We start from the raw sequence: 21,372 nt of genomic DNA on the forward strand, positions 1-21,372 counted from the left end.
TCACCATGGTATGTGATTTTCCATTTACAGTGTATTTAAATAAAGGGAAATGTTAGTACACTTGTATAGCAGCACACACATACATTAAATATTTGTAATCCTTTATCAGCAGTCCCTTATTCCCCATGGCTAAGGCTTACAACCAAGTGTTTTATATAAACTGCAATTAAATATGTTGTTTTGACATACATTTAATACAATTCTAAACAAGTTTCTACCATAAAGCTAAAAGAGCTTCCTGTGCTGTTCAAGTTTCAGAAATTCCCTTTTTACAGTACCTGAGCAGTAATGCTGTGCGTTTGCATATATAATCTGCATATACAGTACAATGGAAACATAAGTAAAGTGCATAATTTTTTATAAATAACATTATATTTTATATTATATTAAATAAATAAAATAAGGGGTCCAAAGGGCTACTAAGAAAAAAACTCAATTTAGGTTTATAGTATTTATAAGGTCTAATTATAATAGAGAAATAACCTCTCTGGAACAATTTTTACATGCTCAAAACTATCTTTGGTTCTTTTCTCTGATGTTGAGGAATGATTCTACAGGTTGGCTTTCAGATGATTTAAACCATTCTGATTCTTTGTCAGTTCCTCATGAACTTCTTCGAAGGAGCCTGGCTGAGATTCCATGGATGACTTTGTCATCTGCTTTTGCAAGGCATTTTCAGATGATTCCCATTCACTGTCCTTTGAATCATCATTAGTCTCATTTGTTTGGTTCTGCTCTTCTTCTGCTGTATCCTCTGTAATATCTGAGAGTTTGCCCTTCTCATTTCCATTCAACTCTTCAACCTCGTCTTTTTCCACACAAGAACTCTCTCTTGCATCACCACTCTCATCCTCTCGAGTCTCATCGTCTTCAACTTCATGTTCATTATCCTCTTCCCTCCTCTCTGGTTGTCCAGTGGCTGAGAGTTTGAGGAAATTCAGAGTATGAATGATCATCTTGAAGGTTTTATGTGCAATTTTTTTCTGTGGTTTGTCCTCTGATTCAGAATTCAAATCCACGACTTGGTTGTGTTCTTCTGTTTCCGAGTCTTCTCCATCAGCATCAGCCCCATCCTCGGACTCTACCAAAACATTAAATGAAGTTTCCCCATCTGTTTTTTCATCTATTGGTTTTGGCTGTAACACAGCTGGAGTATTGCCATCATGTTCCCCTTCATCTGTCTCCATATCTGGCTCGGTATCATCCTCAGCTTCATCACCAGCTTCAGCTGATTCACCAATGTTGGCCACAAGACCACATTTATTTGCAATTATCTCCACACCATCATCTTCTTTCTCACTTTCTTCACCATTATCATCAACACTATCTAGGACAACATCACCCTTGTTCTTAAGAGATGTTTCATCTTCAACCACATCAAGATTAGTCAAAACATCAAGACACTCAAGGTTTTCAAGGTTAGAAAGAATGTCTCCCTCCTCTGCTGCTTCACAACTGACAGATTCCTTGTCTTCCTCAGCGTCTGATTTACTTTTGTCTGTCTCTTCTCCAGTTGTCTCATGATCAGGTGTTTGCTTTCGCTCTGCCAGTTCTACCTCAGCATTCTTGTCTTCTGCTGTGGTGCCGTCTTCAACAGTAGCTTTCTCTTCAGACATCTCAGTTTCAGCTTCAGCGGTCCCTTCATCTGCTGTGTCCTCGTCACCTGCATCAGTCTCTCCTGCAGTTTCAGCTTCAGCAGTCTGCCCATCTTCTACAGATTCATTCTCAGCCATCTCACACTCTTCTACAGTGTCATCATTAACTGTCTCACCCTTTTCTGCAGTTTGATCATCACCTGTATCACCATCTTCTGCAGTTTCATCTTCAGCATCTTCTACAGATTCATTATTAGCAGATGTCTCACCCTCTGCAGTTTCATCTTCAGTTATGTCATCCTCGCCAGCAGTTTGTCCATCTTCTTCAGATTCATTTTTAGCAGCTGTCTCACTATCTTCTGCAGTTTCATCTTCAGTTATGTCCTCCTCTCCAGCAGTTTGTTCATCTTCTACAGATTCACTTTTAGCAGCTGTCTCACCCTCCTCTGCAGTTTCATCTTCAGTTATTTTTTCCTCTTCAGCAGTTTCTGCTTCAGCAGGTCGTCCATCTTCTGATCCACTGTCTTCTGCAGTTTCATTTTCAGCCGCCTCATGCTCTTCTCCAGTGTCGTAATTTCCTGTCTCAACTTCTTCTCCAGTTTCCTCCTCTGCAGTTTGTCCATTTTCTGCAGATTCATTTTCAGCCGTCTCATGCTCTTCTACACTGATGTTTTTTCCTGTCTCAGCTTCTTCTCCAGTTTCATCTTCAGCAGTTTGTCCATCTTCTGCTGTGTAATTTTCATCCACCTCATCCTCTTCTGCAGTGTTGTCATTAACTGTCTCACCTTCTTCTCCAGTTTCATCTTCAGTTATTTTATCCTCTCCAGCAGTTTCTGCTTCAGCAGTTCGTCCATCTTCTGAAGCTGTTTCACTGTCTTCTGCAGTTTCATTTTCAGCCACCTCATGCTCTTCTACACTGTCGTTGTTTCCTGTCTCAGCTTCTTCTCCAATTTCATCTTCAGCAGCTTGTCCATCTTCTGCAGTTTCATTTTCAGCCACCTCATCCTCTTCTGCAGTGTCGTCATTAACTGTCTCACCTTCTCCAGTTTCATCTTCAGTTATTTTATCCTCTCCAGCAGTTTCTGCTTCAGCAGTTCGTCCATCTTCTGAAGCTGTTTCACTGTCTTCTGCAGTTTCATTTTCAGCCACCTCATGCTCTTCTACACTGTCGTTGTTTCCTGTCTCAGCTTCTTCTCCAATTTCATCTTCAGCAGTTTGTCCATCTTCTGCAGTTTCCTTTTCAGCCACCTCATCCTCTTCTGCAGTGTCGTCATTAACTGTCTCACCTTCTCCAGTTTCATCTTCAGCAGTTTGTCCATCTTCTGCAGTTTCCTTTTCAGCCACCTCATCCTCTTCTGCAGTGTCGTCATTAACTGTCTCACCTTCTCCAGTTTCATCTTCAGCAGTTTGTCCATCTTCTGCAGTTTCCTTTTCAGCCACCTCATCCTCTTCTGCAGTGTCGTCATTAACTGTCTCACCTTCTCCAGTTTCATCTTCAGTTATTTTATCTTCTCTAGTGGTTTCTGCTTCTGGAGTTTGTCCTTTATCTAAAGTTTTATCTTCAGCTGTTTCACCCTCTTCTACTGTTTCACCCTCAGCAGTCTCTCCATCTTCTGCAGTTTTACTTTCATCTGTATTAAGCTCTTCTTCAGTGTCATAATTAGTTGTCTCACCATCTTCTGCCGTTTTATTACCAGCTATGTCATCCTCTTCAACGGCTAGCGCTTCTGCAGTGGGCCCGTTTTCTACAGTCTCTTCACCAGTGGTCTCACCCTCTTCATAAGCGGTTTCGTCCTGCTCTTCTGATTCTTCCTCAGTGTATTCTTCAGTTGCTTCCTCCTTTGCTGTTTCAGCCTGCATTATATCATCAAATTCACTAATGTCATCATTTGCCACATCTTCATCTAATTCATCATTAATCTTAGAACTGCTTTCACTTTCTTTGACGGCCATTACATCAGAATCAGTCTCATCATTCTGCTCTTGCTCTTCATCTTGTTCTGCTGCCTTATGTTGTGATGTCATCGTGTTATTTGACATCTCAGCAATTTCCCCAACTTCATCCACATCTTTCCTTAAATGTTTGGATATATTTGATTGTTTCACAGAACTATCCTCTACATAAGTGCTGGAGGCATTGTCATCCTCTCCACCCTCCTCACTTTCTTGTTTTTCTTCCTTAATTTCTTGGGCACTGGAAGCAAGAATTTCTTTATTCATCCCCTCTTTCTCATCCTCCTCTTTGACAGCCTGAAGCCCCACATGTTCTCCCTCCTTCTTACTGGCTGTAGATTCACTGGCAATCCCCCCGATGCTTTCATTGGTAGGAGACGATTTCTTTATCTGGAGAATTCTTCTCAAATCAAAGTCCATCATCACAGGGGCAGAATTCATCATTTCCACAGGTAACACATGTTTGGATGCCATTTTCTTTTTCAAGCATGTGTCACAAGGACAAAATTCATCATCGCTACGTTGATCACTGAAATCAGTCCCTGTCATTGTGTAATCATCATCACTTTTAGCAGGTTGCGGATCAATTGATTGGTTGCGCATTACTTTCAGGCGCCTCCGCTTTTGCTCCGTTTGAATGGTAGATTCACGTGACATTGTCTCTTTCGGTGGTCTTGGTCTTCCAGCTCTGCCTTGGATTTTTCTTAGTTCCCTGTCAATACTCGTTTGTATCCGTCTGCGGACTTCATCTTGCAATTCACTTATCATGGCGTCAAGCTGCTCATTGTCATCCAGATTCCAACGGACTTTGAACTCAGCCATTGCATCAACATAATTTGTCATAAATTGTTTTTCTAATTTGTTCAGTAAATTCAGAATCCATACAGGATCAGGGTCTTGAGAAAGCCTTTTTGAAAAATTACGTCTTTGTAGTGTTTGAGCACTGCTTGAACTTGTGTCCTCTTGACGGTCTGATTCAGTTTCCTTATTATTATTTCCAGAACTCTTGTTTGATGAAACAGGTGTTTCAATGAGTTCCCTTGGACTATCGTTATTCCTGATAGTCTCGTCAGAGCCTTGGACATCTTTTAGCTTCTCTTCAACTGTGTCCATAGTCTCTGGGGTCCACTGAGCTTGACTGGCTGAATCATATTTTGATACTGGTGTTTCTGAAGCTTCTTCTTCCACGGTTTCATCAACTTCCTGTACCTTTGTCAGGGTGTCCAGGCCTTCACATTCTTTATTGATTTGGGCTTGGGTGCCGTCATTGACACTACTTTTCCCAGAACCTGTTGAGCCACTGTTAACATCTACCCCTGATGATGACCTGGCTTTGAATTCCTTGTCCAGATGCTTGTTTCTTTCCTCAGATGTCTTCTCACTGTCTGTGGGGTCACAAAGCCAAAGGGACTTAAGCATGCTCATGAGCTCCTGGTATTTTTCTTTTTTACCATCTTCATCGTTAGAACCAAAGTCTAACAACTGTAGATTTGCCAAACAATCCAGAAGGCCTTGCGCTGATTTACTGAGCTTACGTCCATATACACGAGACACCTCTGGTAAGCTATTGCATCTGTCTAATTTGGGGCTCAGCAAGACTTTCATCACCAGAACTGAGGAATTAAACATCTTCGGTTCTTCTCCCCTCTGAGAGTGATCACCCTCAGCAACTTTTTTTTCAATAACTCCCTCTGCATTCGCCATATAAGCATCTTCCATCTCAGGTTGTGTTTCAAGCTTGGTTACGCCATGTCGCAAAGTTTCATGTTTATTTTCATCCCCTGAAGGCACATGTGATGTGCATAGTGGTTCTATTGAATCAAAGTTGTCGTGAAATTCATCGCCTAAATCACACAAGGTGGTGTCTGATGGAATTTTCCTCAGCCATTCATTTACCACCTCAGTTGGGGAGGCATTTGGCAGGCAAGAAGGACTCAGCTCAGACATGTCTTCATCCATCTTGTGGCAAGACGAGTCACTCCCAATCCTTTTCCTACATTTGCTACTTTTTTCACTCTTGATGTCACTGACATTTGTATCAGATTTACAAGATTGAGTTTTTTGACCGAGTTCTGCTGCTATATTCAAACAGTCAGTGTGTTCTTCTCTTGGGTCTAGAGCAGGAACGGTCTGTGATAACATGCTATCATTGGAGCTGGCAAGTAAATTAACAGGTTTTTTGGATTTTTTGGGAGATTTTGGTGGGATAGGACTGAGATGGTTTCCTGAGGTAACAGATAAAGTTGCTGAATGACACCTGGGTGTATTGTCCTCAACTTTCTGTATCGACCTGGTGCTTAATTTGTTTCTTCCATCGACAACTGTAGTTTTAACATCATTCTTTTGACCATTTACTTTTAAATGAGATGATGAACTGGATATATTACTCTCTGGTCTGTCAATCATTTCAGCAATATTTCCTTCTTTAGCTGAGGCACTTGAAATTGGTCTTTTCTGTTGTGTAGAACTGCATTTTGAACAGACACTTTGAGATTTATGGGTAACATCTGGACTTCCAGTTTTCTCTTGACCTGTGATTTCAGTGTGTACAGACATACCAGAAGCTTTGCTAGATGGACGTATCTCTTCGGTTGGAGAGCTCTGCCTCACTGAACCATTGGCTGATGAAGTATTTAAATACTTTGTTTTGGAGGATTTATTGCTTGCTACATCATCTTTGTCCTGGTTTGTGTCTCTAGGAAATGTAGAGCTGCAATTAGAGCATTTGGACTTTGATTTACTGGAGACATTTGACTTAGCCGATGCAAAACTTTTAGGTCTTTCCTCTGGGGTCTGTGTTGTTTCAGTTGTCATTCGTACTGTAGATTCTAATAAACACTGGTCAGATCTACCACATATTTCAGTCTTTGATGAACCAGATGTTCTTGAGTTCATTGAAACAGCACCTTCATCTATTTCATCAACATCATCAACCTCATAGTCTTCAACTATCCCAATAGACACTGAGGTGCTTGTTGGTGTTAAAACTCTTTCAGAGTCTGAACTAACTGAGCTGATTTTGGACTTTGCTGACTTTTTAGAGAGAGGACTTGCAGGAACTTCATGTTCAGAGTCTTTTTCAGATGATGCCATTTGACTTGAAGACTTGTTTATTGCACTGCAAACATATTTATTTGAGTTCTCTGTGTGGGATACTTTTGATTGATCACACACTGGACTCTCACCTCTGTTTAATTCCATATCTACAGTGTTTGTGGCTGTATGGACCTGACTCTCAGAAACATTAGACTTCTTGGATCTTGTAGATACGTTAGACTTGACTGACAATTTGCTTGGTGATCTGTTTGCTTTTTTATCCACACCTGCTTTAGAGACTTTAGATTCTGCAGATGTATTAGACACCACACTTGTTGATCTTCCGTCAGGCTCTTCAGCTTCTGAGAGGAGGGACTTTGCAGAAGCGTTTGATTTTGTAGGCACAACATTGACATTTGCTTCACTGTCCTCCTCCGCTGTTCTTCCTGAATGTTTTGATTTCTCAGACGCACAAGATTTTGCAGACATTGCACTTGCTGATCGAACATCTCCTGTATCTGTGTTTCCAGTTTCTTTTGAAGCAACTCCTGAAATATTTGACCTCTGAGATCTTGCAGATGTTTTAGATGTAACTGATGCTGTACTTGGTGCTCTCTGCTGTACATTGCTAATTAGCTTGGAATCTTCTGACTTGTTTGATCTTGCAGAAATATTAGAAATAGAGGACAAAGCACTTTCTGTTCTTGCTTCCTTTTGTTTATCTTCATTGACAGGGTCTTCTGGACCAGATCTTCCAGAGACAACAGATTTCAATGACCTCGAACTTGGTGCCCTCTTCACTTTTTGTTCATCTGGTTCAACTATGATTATTTCTGAAACTTTCGATGCTCTGGACCTTACAGAAGAATTTGATTTTGCAGACACTACACTTGGAGCCCTTTCTTGGATTTCTTCCTCATTTGAGATCTCATTTTCATCAAGTGTGGCTTCAGACAGTAGGGAAATGCCACTTGGAGGTCTAACTAGGTTCTGAACTTCTTCCTCTGGATACTTTGACTTATTGGATCTTACTGAAATTCTGGATTTAGTAACACTTGGTGCTTTTACTTCACTTTCTTCTTCATCAGGCTCTTCTGCCTGTACTTCTGAAACTTTCGATGCTTTGGATTTTGCAGAGATACTGGTTTTGGTAGAAATATCAGATTTTTCTGACATAGCACTTGGCACTCTGTCCCCTTTTTCCTTATTATCAGTGTTGACATCTGTTGCAGAAGCATTTGACTTTTTTGATTTTGCAGAAATGTTTGACTTTGCAGACAAAGCACTTGAAGCTCTGTCTTCTTCTTGGTCTTTTGCATCAGGCTCTTCTGCCTGTACTTCCGAAACTTTTGATGCTTTGGATTTTGCAGAGATACTGGTTTTGGTAGAAATAGCAGAAATGTTTGACTTTGCAGACAAAGCACTTGAAGCTCTCTCTTCTTGGTAATTTCCATCAGGCTCTTCTGCCTGTATTTCCGAAACTTTTGATGCTTTGGATTTTGCAGAGATACTGGTTTTGGTAGAAATAGCAGAAACGTTTGACTTTGCAGACAAAGCACTTGAAGCTCTGTCTTCTTCTTGGTCTTTTGCATCAGGCTCTTCTGCCTGTACTTCCGAAACTTTCGATGCTTTGGATTTTGCAGAGATACTGGTTTTGGTAGAAATAGCAGAAATGTTTGACTTTGCAGACAAAGCACTTGAAGCTCTCTCTTCTTGGTAATTTCCATCAGGCTCTTCTGCCTGTATTTCCGAAACTTTTGATGCTTTGGATTTTGCAGAGATACTGGTTTTGGTAGAAATAGCAGAAACGTTTGACTTTGCAGACAAAGCACTTGAAGCTCTCTCTTCTTGGTAATTTCCATCAGGCTCTTCTGCCTGTATTTCCGAAACTTTTGATGCTTTGGATTTTGCAGAGATACTGGTTTTGGTAGAAATAGCAGAAACGTTTGACTTTGCAGACAAAGCACTTGAAGCTCTGTCTTCTTCTTGGTCTTTTGCATCAGGCTCTTCTGCCTGTACTTCCGAAACTTTCGATGCTTTGGATTTTGCAGAGATACTGGTTTTGGTAGAAATAGCAGAAATGTTTGACTTTGCAGACAAAGCACTTGAAGCTCTCTCTTCTTGGTAATTTCCATCAGGCTCTTCTGCCTGTATTTCCGAAACTTTTGATGCTTTGGATTTTGCAGAGATACTGGTTTTGGTAGAAATAGCAGAAACGTTTGACTTTGCAGACAAAGCACTTGAAGCTCTCTCTTCTTGGTAATTTCCATCAGGCTCTTCTGCCTGTATTTCCGAAACTTTTGATGCTTTGGATTTTGCAGAGATACTGGTTTTGGTAGAAATAGCAGAAACGTTTGACTTTGCAGACAAAGCACTTGAAGCTCTGTCTTCTTCTTGGTCTTTTGCATCAGGCTCTTCTGCCTGTACTTCCGAAACTTTCGATGCTTTGGATTTTGCAGAGATACTGGTTTTGGTAGAAATAGCAGAAACGTTTGACTTTGCAGACAAAGCACTTGAAGCTCTTTCTTCTTCTTCTTCTTCTGCATCAACAAGCTCATCAGTTAAAACATCTGAAATTCTGGACTTATTGGATCTAGTTGAAACACTTGATCTTGCTGACAACGCACTCTGAGCTCGTTCCTCTTTTAAATTATTTGACTTTTCCAGTCTTTCAGAAGCATTGGATTTAGATGACATAGCACTCAGAGCCCGTTCCTCTGCAACTTCAACTCCATCACTTACAGTGACTCCTGACTGATTGGATTGTGCTGAGAATGTACCATGAGCTCGTTCTTCTGTTTGGTCTTTTTCTGAGACCCTTGATTTAACAGATTTTGCAGATATGTTAGATTTAGAGGACAGCACACTTGCAGATCTCAAATCATCTCTATCTTCAGCCGCAATATCTGCTACCATATCAGATCCTTTGGATTTCTTGGATTTAGAAGAGCTATTGGATTTTGTTGACAATGCACTTGGTGCTCTTTCCTCTTTGTCTGGTGATTTTTCTGTGCTTTTGCAAGTTTCTTTAGGTGCTGTTCTGTATTCGTTTGATGTTTCAGAGGTATGTGATGCTGCATACACTGCAGATAATCGATCATCATCTCCTGCCACTGCTGACATTTTGGACCCTTTAGATCTTACAGAAACGTTTGATTTAGCAGATATTGCACTTGATGCTCTTTTCTCCAGTTGCTCTCCGTCTGACAGATAAGATTTTTTTGACAATGTGGAAACTTCAGATTTGACAGACAAAGCACTGGAGACTCTGTTTTCTGTCTCCTCCTCCTCCATCTTGGACTTTTTTGATTTCAATGAAGCATTTGATTTGATTGACAAAACACTAGGAGCTCGTTCCTTCATTTCTTCTCCTGATCCTGGTGTTGGGGTTTTCTTGGATTTCCTTGATCTAGCAGATGTAGTAGAATTTACAGAAATAGTGCTTGATGCTCTTTCCTGAACATCCTCATTTTCCTGTGCTTCATCTTGGTCTGCCTCTGAAATTTTGGAGGTTCTGGATCTTTTAGAGATATTTGATATTGATGACAAAGAGCTTGGCGATCTCTCTCCTGGTAACTCCACTTGAGTAGCTGATTCAGCTTCAGGTGTGTTTAATTGCACTGAAGTATTCACTGAATTTAAACATCCCCCTCCTTCTTGAAGAGAAGCTGCTTCTGAAATGTCAGACTTTTGTGAGACAATTGATTTAATAGAAACGCTGCTGGGAGCTCTGTCTTGCTCATCATCCTCAAGCTCGCTCAGCTCAATTGACATTCTAGATCTCGCAGAAATATTAGATTTTATCGAAATGGAACTGTGAACTCTCTCTTCTGTTTGATCATCATTTGTCAGATCTTCAATTCCAGACTTGTTTGATGTACCAGATTTAACACTTGACGCGTTATCCTCTATTCTCTCCTCAGATGCCCCATCAGGTGCAGAAATACTTGATTTAGATGACACAGCACTTACAGCCCTCTCCTCAACATTGTCCTGTGATGAATTAGCAAGCTCATCAAAACAATTTTCTGACAGTTTGGATCTCACAGATGTATTTGATTTAACAGACATGGCACTTGATGTTCTTTCTTCAGAATTTTGTTCCTCAGACACATTGTCTGAGATTTCAGTATTTCTTGATTTGTGAGATCTATGAGACTTTATTGACATGGCACTGTGTGCTCTTCCATCCTGTACGAGTACTTTTGAAAATTTTGTTTTATTTGACTTTCCAGAGGTATTGGATTTTATGGAGATAGCACTTGAGGATCGCTCCTCTATTATTTCATCATTTACTTCAGTATTCTCTGGATCATTTCCATTTTCATAAGGGGCTGATAACTCAGACAGAGATTTTGTAGACATTTTCGATTTGGCTGACGTTGCACTTAGTGCCCTTTCTTCTGTTTCTGTATCTTGAACATCAGTGTCTTCTAGTTGACCATTTGATTCAAAAGCCCCTGGAGTCGTTATGTCCTTTGAGACTACACATTTATACATGTTTGGTCCAGGCAAAGATTTGGGTGAAGCAGATGCTTCAGACCTGACCGCTTTATCACCTACTTCTGGACTGGCAAACTTTCTGGACGTTTTAGACTGCCCTGATGATGAAGCTTTGCTTGGTGGTCTTGGTGATAAATTCACCAGAGATGCAGGGGATTTACAGGGTGTAACAGAACATGGGTTTGGTTCAGCATCTTTGCTTTCCTCATCTTCGCTCTCCTCATCTTCCTGTTGGCCACGGGATGCTCTCGAGATACTTAGAGGGAGATCGACATCTTCATCATCTTGGTCCTCTTTCAGTGATGCTAAAATTTGGGAAGAAGAGCTCACGACGGATATAGGCCTCTCATATTCCTCTACAGGCAGAGTGATTTGAACACTAAATTGATCTTTAGGAAGGTTAGAGGATATGACATCTGGCCTGTTCTCGTCATTATCAGATGCGTGAGTGTTTTCACGATTGTCCTCTATAGCACTTGTGCTCTTTGTTTTAGGGGACACCGAGTGCACTTCACTTCGACTGCAGCAATGGTTAATGGTACATTGTTCAATCGTGGTGTCGCCCTGCTGCCCGATGGTCTGTTGAATGCAAGTTGCCTTTTCCACTACATGCTCTGTGTACTCTTCACTGGACATTGTGCGCATGCTGTCAGTAGATGCCTTCTTGCACACTATTCTCCGTGAGGATGCACTTGAGCTTGAGGATCTGATGCGTCTTACAGATCCTTGACTGGGAGGTACAGGATTCTTCCACATGTCATACTCTTGACAGTGAGCGCAGCAGTGCTGGCAATGTGACTCTTCAAAATGTCTTTGGTAACATTTGGTGCTGTATGTCTCCTCTGCTTCACCAGCAGAGAGAGAGTCGGCTTCTGAGCAACTCTCTGCACTGCCATGAGAGATGGAACAAGCATCATCAGGTACTATATGGGATTCATTAAAAGAGCTCTTTGACTTCTTGACCTCTGTGGACCAGTGCAATGTCTCGTTGTGTAATAGTCGAAAGCGCACTTTCATCTCCATTGACAGGCTTCCATCTTGGTTGACCAGAACTCGCTTTTCAATGTCATCATCCATCATATTTTCTCCTGTATGAGAACAATCGCCTCTGTGCCTTGGAGGTAACGAGTTGGTAGGTAAGTTGGTAAGTCGATTTGGAAACAACTTTTCAGATGAGGTGGACAGTCCTGCTGATCTGTTGCTTGAATCACACTTTGGATAGATGACACTTCTCTTTGTTTCTAGTCCAAAGTTGACTTCAAGAAAGTAATCACAATATTACAATAAATATTAAATATATTGTACAATTTTTTTTTACAGAAGTTATAGAAAAATTAATGATAAAGAAAATGACTTGCAGTGTTACCTACCATTTCTCTTGCCCTCCTTTTTATCACTGCAGACACTAGAGCGTGGCTTTATGTTCAGCCTCGGAAGTTTGTCATAAGAGTTCTTCCTGAAGCTGTCCAACAGGAGTGGGTGGAAAGGCTCACGTCCCACACAAAACAAAATGCTCGGGCACTGCAGCAGACTTTGCACACTGTCAATCTGAAAAACATGCAAATACCTCTCAACATTAGAGAGACTGTCTTGCTGGTTGATTACAACATGACATAATCAAATTGATTGAGATCAGCAATATCTGGCTGAAATTAAACAGCAGGGATTATTACAACTGCCAAGTTCTGATGAGGAAATGTGCTATGATGGATTGGATTGAAGCCATACCAATTAAAGGTTAATGGCCATGGGAAGTCAAACCATCTGGTGTATACATTTTCCCACACTAATTTTTAATCATGAAAACAGTGATCTGAAAATGTGTGTGTTTGATCCATTATGCAGGGTGTTTTCGGTGCATGAGTCAGTACCCATGGGTCAGCACAAACAACAAGTGTACAAACAAATAGGTCATAGGTCAATAAAAAAAAAACTTCATCCGTAATTAAAAAACTAGTGTGACTACATTAATGTTTTCCTTAAAAAAAAAAAAAAAAAAAAAAAAAAAAAAAAAAACATCAACAAACAATCAGCATAGTATCATCTGAGAGCTTCATTCATCAGAGCTGTGTTAACTTAGGTTATAAATATTGGGGATGTTAAAAAAGAAAGATTTATTTTTATGTTGAGACAGTTTAAGGTTTTAAACTTTTTTTTTGGAAAAAGGAAAAGAGCCCAGAAACATGAGCACTACGGTGCTTCAGTCTTGTCCAAATAACCTTTTGACTGTAGTCATCTACATCTGAGGTTGAACCAGGTTCCAAACTCATGAAATCAGAAAAGACTGTGTATAAATAGAGAAAAAGTACACACATCAACATCACATATCACTCTTTAACACAATACTAACTTTATGCTAAATCTGCATGCTTTGCAGTTTTAGATCTTCGAAACTTTTCAATTTTGCAGCGGATTTGAAGATAATTAATTGGAACTGTAGAGGATGCGAGTATCTCAAACTGTATGTTTTCATGGCATTGACCTGCTTCTGTTGGTTCAAAATAGCTCTGATTTGAGCAAGATTAATAGTTATTCTCTGGATGCTGGTGCATCACTGCTGTGCAAAAATACAAGTAAAGGAATATCCTGATCATATCTAACAAGAACAGCAGGAAAGGTTTATTCAAAGATGTTTAAAAAGAGTGAATGAAAGATGAGAAAGCTTCAAGGCAATCAAGAGAATGACATAAATAATAAGTAACAATGTAATTCTGTTATACTATATAAGGTTATAAACAGTCTGTTTGGAGAATGCAAATGTGTATATCCAGCCATCAGTTATCAATTTGATGCACACTTTAGTGATCCTGACCGTATTTGTGCAAAGTAAATGTTTTTGTAAGAATATTACTGCCTGTTGGAAAAAAAGTTAAGTGTTGAGTGTTTTTTTATTATTATTATTACTAGTAATGGTTGCCCTTTCATTTGGAATCTAACATAATTGACAAATGATTCACTATTCAGTGAGGGAGTCAGTCATTAATTTTGACCCAGGCTGTGTCCGAAAGCTTAAAAATGCTGCCTTTGGAAGATGTATTCCAAGGTAGGAATGCAATGTTAGCTTCACTTCCTGTCTCCATACCTTCATTTGATTGAGGCAGCATAGATGTATAATTTCCTTTGATATCCTACAATCCTGTTCGTTCCATTCTGTGATGGTTAAACTAAAAAATAAATATGGCATCTGAAAGTTGCGGTTGGTGGTCAGTTTTTATGTAAATGTACAGTTTTTTCAATTATTTTCCACTTTCAATGTAATAATTTTTTGTTGTAGTAATTAAATAATTCATTTAGTTTTCACCAAAGCTATTTTGCTGTAGATTATTAAACCATTTTGCTGCCTCAGAAGAAGTCTTTCTGTTTTGTGAGGTTCCTTTGTGTGCAATCGCTGCCTGCAAAGTCATTGCCTGATAGGGTAATGAAGCAACAAGTCAGCTGCCTAAGCTTTCGAACGCAGCCTTAGTCAAACAAATGTTTTGTGAATGTTTTGTACTAACACATTAAAATAATCGCTTCATCAGAGTAATTTGTTCTTGAATTGGGCTTCACCATTCTGGTACATGCAGGAAACATTATCCTGTACTCTTAAGATGTAACTAATGCCACTCCACAAGATATATCTGACGAAACTACATATTGAAGCACACATTATTTTCATTAATAGAGATGAAGAAATTAAAGCTACACTGTGTAACTTTTTTAGTTGATTCTTAGCAAAAAACACTTAGTTCTTTCAAAAATATATGTGCTCATTAATGTATATTACTTCTTTCAAGTAATAAAGTATTCTCTTAAGTTTATAATCTGCCATTGAAAGTGCATACGGGTAAGGGGTTCGAATGCCGGTCGCCATGTTGCCCCTCCATCTTGAAACTACATTAGCCAAAGAGGGACATACCTGTAAATTCAAGTTTCGCCTTTTGCGTTTTTCACTCAGTGACACCGTAATGAATGCGAGGGGGAGATTACTCGCGAGCTCGCGAGTGCCGGCAGATTTGAAAGATAGTGTGGTGTGTGTGTGTGTGTGTGTACTCACACTTGAAAGAGAGAATTAAAACGTCAACGCGACAGACAAATCAGCAAGACCATAGTCAATATTGGAGTAACTTTTCCCAGATGGAAAGAGCTCATGAGGAGAAAAGATTTTAAAACGGACGCCGAGGTTGCCTGCTTTCTTCTCGACAGGTAATTCAGCCTGTTGTAATTCATTTGTGTAAATTCGAAGTTTTATAGTTGCTTGTCTAACCATAGCATGGTTGTGCATAACGCCAGAACGACCTCTAGTATAACTTCATCCTCGCGTCAATGGTGAACAAGTATTGTTTACCTTGTAACATAAATCTGTGCTGCATAAAAAAAATCATTTTTTTACAGTCTATGGCTGCGACGGATCACAGGTGATGAATAGTTTTAAAGGCGCAATTTTTTAAGCTATATAAAAAAAAGGACAAGGTAAATTTTAGTTATTTTTAATTGCTTTTACTTTGTACACATTGTAACGTTAGTCTAATCTGATTATGCTGGGATAGCCGATTCCAAGGGTGACGTTTACCTCCTGACATCTGTCCTGTAGTTTTATTCATTTTAGACGTATTGTTTATTATTGTCATGGACGAAGTCGATAACTGGAAGCCATGTTAATCTTGGAATAATACGGCCACCGTAGGAGTTAAAACGCTCTCGGAATTGAGAGGAACAGAAACAAATATTCACTGGGTAGTCATATACAATTTCACCGCTAGATGGGGGTAAAAATCACACAGTGTAGCTTTAAATATAATTATAAAAAAAATATTGTGATCATTTTATTTGCAGTCTGGACCCCAAACAATATACTAAAGTAGGCTGCTGCGCTGCTGTTTTGTCATTTGCCTTGCCCATCAACTTAAGCTCAAAACAAGGCTTAGATTAAGCCAGAATTAGGCCTTAGTTCAATTAGGACATTTAAGTAGCTTTTATAAACGTGCCTTGGATAAAAACATTACTGGTGTGACAAAAGTTTTGTCTTGAGACAAAACGATGGCACTGACATATTTTAAGATATGTTAGTGCAAGTTAGCCTAGAAATCTAGACGCACCCTAGCGGCAGCAAATTTTATTTTGCATCCAGGGTCGTCTAGCAACTCACAACCAGCAACCAAACTCTAATCAGGCCAATCACATCGTGTATAGAGTCGGTGGGCGGGCTTAACATAATGACGGCAGAGTTGTGACGGTTCCGTGTGAATTCCCTGCTACTTGAAAACAAAGATGGCTGCTACTGCTGGCAAACAGCGGTCTTTCGAATCGTCTTTGGCCGCGACTCTGGAAGCCTTGGAGTTAAGCTTTTCTTTGAGAAAATAACAAAGAACGGCACTGAAGTCATTCTTAAAAAAGGAAGATGTGTTCGGAGTTTTGCCGACTGGATACGGCAAAAGTTTAATCTATCAACTAGCTGCTGGTGGGAAAAACGCTCTGGTTGGTTGTAGCGCTATCCTATTGCGTGCAGAGGGAATTTGAAAGACAACCGTTTATCTCGCCCCTCGGACACCCAATGGTGTGTTCCCAGACCCAACATCTTGATGTTGGTCTGGCTTATCAGGCTAAGTGCAAGTTACTTTAAGTTAAAACAGCTCAAACATGCATTTTAGTCTGGGACTAGGTTTAAGGTTTGTCTGTGAAACCAGGGGTATATCTTCAAAGATACACAAGGGTCCTGATGGATTCTGTTCTCTTTCTCTTACATGTTCAACTTTCAGCCAGTGACAAATAAAGCTTTACTCTACTGCTTGTCGAGCTATTTCTGGCATTGTTTCGCTGCCATTCGTAATGTTATCCATGTATCAGTCAGGCCCCTGTGGAGGGGTGTGTGCCACTTTACAGCATGTTTTCTATGGGAAGTACATGCCTGTGGCAGTGCTAATAGGATGTGCCTGCTCTACCACAGAGGACCAGCAGCGCTGACCAGAGTCAGCAGTGAGTCCAGCTCTGATGGGCAGGAAATGCCTGGATCGACTCCAGACATTCTGTGGACTCCAAGCCAAGAAGTGTTCCCCTTTTAAAGGAACAGCACTTTCTCTGCGTACAGCGTGATGACACCATTAGCACTGTGGCATACCATGCCGTACCCTTGCGTGCAAACACACAGAGACAGGTCTTGATTTGATAGGACAGCCTCTGGTTGCCCTTGGGGCTGTATAAGCTTCTCACCTTTTATCAGGGTTGCCATAGCTCAGTCCCAGAGGGGCTATTTCTTACACTGCCCGGGCCACCCTGTCCACCTCTTATCTACCCAAACCACCTGCAGACTGTAATTCTTTATTTTTTCCTCTTCCGTGGTCTGTGGCATTTGCCCTTAAGCGCAAGTGGGAGTGATAGCGACTAAAATGAACTTTACGCTGACTGATCTGCTCAAGTAATCTTGTTCTCAGCATTATGACCATTTCATAAATCAAACAACCCGATCTTTGGAGACTGTCACTTTCTTTGGTAGACTTGAATAACTAATGCATAAAAATCTAATTAAAAAGCTCAAAATCAGAGGTCCCACAGCTTGGGGACTTTCCAGTTGTCAGATGTGGCGTCGCTTACATATACTTAGCTTCCTGTAAACATGTGTTTTAGCTAAAATGGGAGCTATGGTTACAAACAAAGGAATAAAAGATTGCTAAAACATTTGCTAACTTATCTGCTCCCGAGCCTGTTTATCAGATCTTGATACATTTTTTCCAGTTTCAACCACTAGAGGCCTCTGTGTCCTTAGCACATGTGCTTCTCCTCCCAACTGACAGCTGATCTTACATAATTTAGGTCAGTTTACCAAAGGAAAAAAAATAAAAAAAATAGCTACATGTACTTTATTGCAAGGTTAACCCAAGTTCAAATTAAATATTTTATTAAAGTTTGGAAGGAACACGTTCAAATGATCTATCCAATCAGCATGAGATGAGGCCTATATACAGATATATATATATATATATATATATATATATATATATATATATATATTGCCACATCACCTATGTTCCTCGACAATTTTCTGCATCCCTCTGCCACCCAAACTCCTCACTATCAGCTGTTTACTATCCCAGCTGGGGATACGGGGTGAGTACTTTGGGTTCGGGCCAAATTCAGAGCACAGAGAGCCCTCCCCTCAGACAGCACACCAAATACGCATACTCTCTTATTCTATTTGATTATTTGTATGTGTGAACACATGAAATGTCTTGAAAATATAAAAGCAAATGATCTGCAGGATGTGCAACACCATTGAACTGATCAAAACTAGACAGTGAATTCCAGGGATGTGCACCACTCAGAACTGAATTCAGAATGAAGTGATATTGAATTGAGCTAACAATCAAGATGCAGATTTGGAAGGAAGTAGAAATTTTATAACTGCAATAAGTATACATTTTAACTACAAAAGAAAAGACAAAGCTTGACAAAGTCTGAAAGTTTAAAGAAGTTTGCTGTTTTTGAGAAAACTGTTGAAAAGTCTTGAATTTTGAAGGTTTTATATAGTAGGTCTTACAGGCAGACATTTGTCACATAAATTAGTTTATCATTTGTTTTCGGAAGTACAAAATACTATAAAAAGTAGCTGATATAGTGACTATATCACCTCACACCCCCTTTTCTTTTCTTTTTATTGAGCATGATGTGTCTGGATGTTGAGTATAATTCCTACATAAGTGATTTTGTAAAAAAACTGATTTATAAGTTATATATCTTTTTTTTTAAACTTGTGCTCAAAATTTTATATAAGAGCATAAACATCAGTACATACACTACCGTTCAAAAGTTTGGGGTCAGTACGATTTAATGAAGTCTCTTATGCTCACCAAGGCTGCATTTATTTGATGAAAACAGTAATATTGTGAAATGTTATTACACTTTAAAATCACTGTCTTCTATTTAATGTATTCTAAAACGTCATTTATTCCTGTGATGGCAAAGCTGAATTTTCAGCATCATTATGCAATCTTCAGTGTCACGTGATCCTTCAGAAATCAATCAAATATGCTGATTTGGTGCTCAAGAAACTTTTCTTCTTATCAATGCTGGAAACAGTTGTGCTGCCTAATATTTTGTAGAAACTATTGTATATATTTCCAGAAGAGACTCACCTTGTGGCCTTGCAGTGTGTAGAGCTTCCTGATGAGACACTGCATGAGTTCAGAAACCTCGTCCATGAAGAGCGGAAAACTGCGCAGGCTCCTGCGGTGCAGCACGATGGTCCTCCGGACAGAGGGGTCACTGTTTTTCACAAGCACAATCTTCCTGGAGTGTCTGTGATGATGGTGGTGATCTTCATTCTGTTCAGGAGCTTCCTCAGGTCTAATGGGCCTTCTGTTTGTATACTGCTGAGCGTGTGGATGTGTCTGGAAATGATACCACGGGTTCGAGTAAGCTCCCGAGGCCTCCGAGGCCATCGTCTTGGCCTGCTGGTGATCGACACACAGATAACATCCACGATCCTCCAGCGGTTCCAGTCTAGTTGAGCCAGAGGAGCCTCTGAAGGGTGTTGCGGAGGAGTGCCCATGGGGGAAAGAGGGCTTTAGAGGTGGGTCGTCTGTGATGGTGTCAAAGCATTGAAAGCTTTGCTTGTGGGAGGCCATTTTAACTTCATCCAATGGCCTGTGGCAGATGTCAGTTGACTGTAGTTTAAATCAGAGGATAACAGGACCACAGGAGAACATAGCAGGGCTATACTCTCTGGCCCAGCAGATCACACTCACTCATCCTCTCCTTCCACTCTGCAAAAGACAAAAACACAAAACACATGCACAGGTTAACATCACCAACAGAGCCTTTCAAATAATACTGTGTCAAGCACACTAGGACAACATTTGATATTAGGGAATTTTATAATGCTTATCCAAATTGGACATAAATTAAATTGAATTGTTTAGGCCTATAAAACAAATTTGCAGATATGAAACATACTTTAAAAATGAATAAGAATGTGGGCAGTATCTGGAATTCAAACAGTTTTAATATTTAAATAAAAAATGTAAATGTAAATAAAAATGCTATGATGTATTGTAAAATGAATAACATACAACTAGGTGATTTCATTAATAACTTAGCTTACTTGTCAAAAGTCAGATGTTCTTGCTTTCATTAAATATGCTCTATGGAAAACATGATTATCATGTTTGACACAAACTTGTGGAGTTTATGCAGTAGTGCTACTGTCATTAAAGATAATGCTTCATAAAAATCATGATAACCCTATTCAGCTATCACTCACATTATAGGCTAATAATATAATTTGTAATGAAAAAATAGTGCATCATTATTTATACATATATATAAACAAACAAGAATTGTGCTGTACTGTATGCTTGCACTTGAATGCTTACATCGCATACTATAAGAAACTTAAGAGCATTAATAATAAAATGAAGAATTTAATGCAATTGCAAACTAGTTGATGAGAATTTTCTTTGTGTAAAGACAATCCGGAGAAACCTGGGCATAAAATAACAAGCTTAATCAAGAGGATAAACTCACAAGCTGAAAATACGGAATACATTCAACTCTGTCCTGTTCTTAACAGGATTTAAAATGATTTGCTGAGTGATCCACTGAAACATTTACATTGTCATGAAATTAAGTGTTTTTAGATTACTAACTGATACTTTACATTTAAATTTGAATTAGTTGTACTTTAACCTATCTCCAACCTTTTATGTGTTTTTAGATTACTAACTGATACTTTACATTTAAATTTGAATTAGTTGTACTTTAACCTATCTCCAACCTTTTATAGCAGAATCGAATTAAAGTCTTTTCTCAATCACTTTCTTGCAGAATCAAGCTTCTTCACAGAAAGCACTGTACCTTTATAATTCAAAGTCTTTTTGCCCATTGCAACTATTGAAACTGAAAGTATTTTTGGTGTTGACATCGAACCAAATCTGAAAACAGATTTAACATGTGACCAAACAGGTACATCTGCAGGAATCCCACTGGCACATCATGACAGCACATTTGTGCCTGGCACACTCTACAGCTGAGGGAGCATTACTGAGCTCAAGAGACAGAAATGATGGACAGATATCAGAGACTAAGCAGGGATAAAAAGAGCAGACTTCGCCTAAATTAGACTAAAGAGCTTATCTACAAGTGCAGGGAAAAAGTGGAAGCAACGTGACAGGATGAAGCTGCAGTAGAAGCCTATTTACACAAAGAAGCACAAATGTGAAAATTAAGTAATACCAAAGTCATGTGATTTAAAGGACAAGTTCGGTATTTTACACTTAAAGCCCTGTTTACAGATCGTTTCTGATGAAATAGA

General features: G+C 39.6%; 1 protein-coding gene across 1 annotated transcript; it reads right to left on the minus strand.

Annotated features, from left to right (window-relative positions):
- Nucleotides 1-551: 551 nt before the first annotated feature.
- rp1l1b (rp1 like 1b) lies at nucleotides 552-19,867 on the minus strand (the record flags this gene model as incomplete). The annotated part of the gene is made up of 3 exons (XM_079888746.1): nucleotides 19,196-19,867; nucleotides 12,458-12,635; nucleotides 552-12,343 (listed from the first exon to the last, which is right to left on the minus strand). Exons 1-3 carry the CDS (start codon nucleotides 19,685-19,687, stop codon nucleotides 552-554), a joined length of 12,462 nt encoding a protein of 4,153 aa, XP_079744872.1. The 5' UTR covers nucleotides 19,688-19,867.
- Nucleotides 19,868-21,372: the final 1,505 nt, after the last annotated feature.

Source organism: Squalius cephalus (assembly GCF_949319135.1).
Source record: "Squalius cephalus genome assembly, chromosome: 12".
In the NCBI taxonomy this organism is placed as follows: Eukaryota; Metazoa; Chordata; class Actinopteri; order Cypriniformes; family Leuciscidae; genus Squalius; species Squalius cephalus.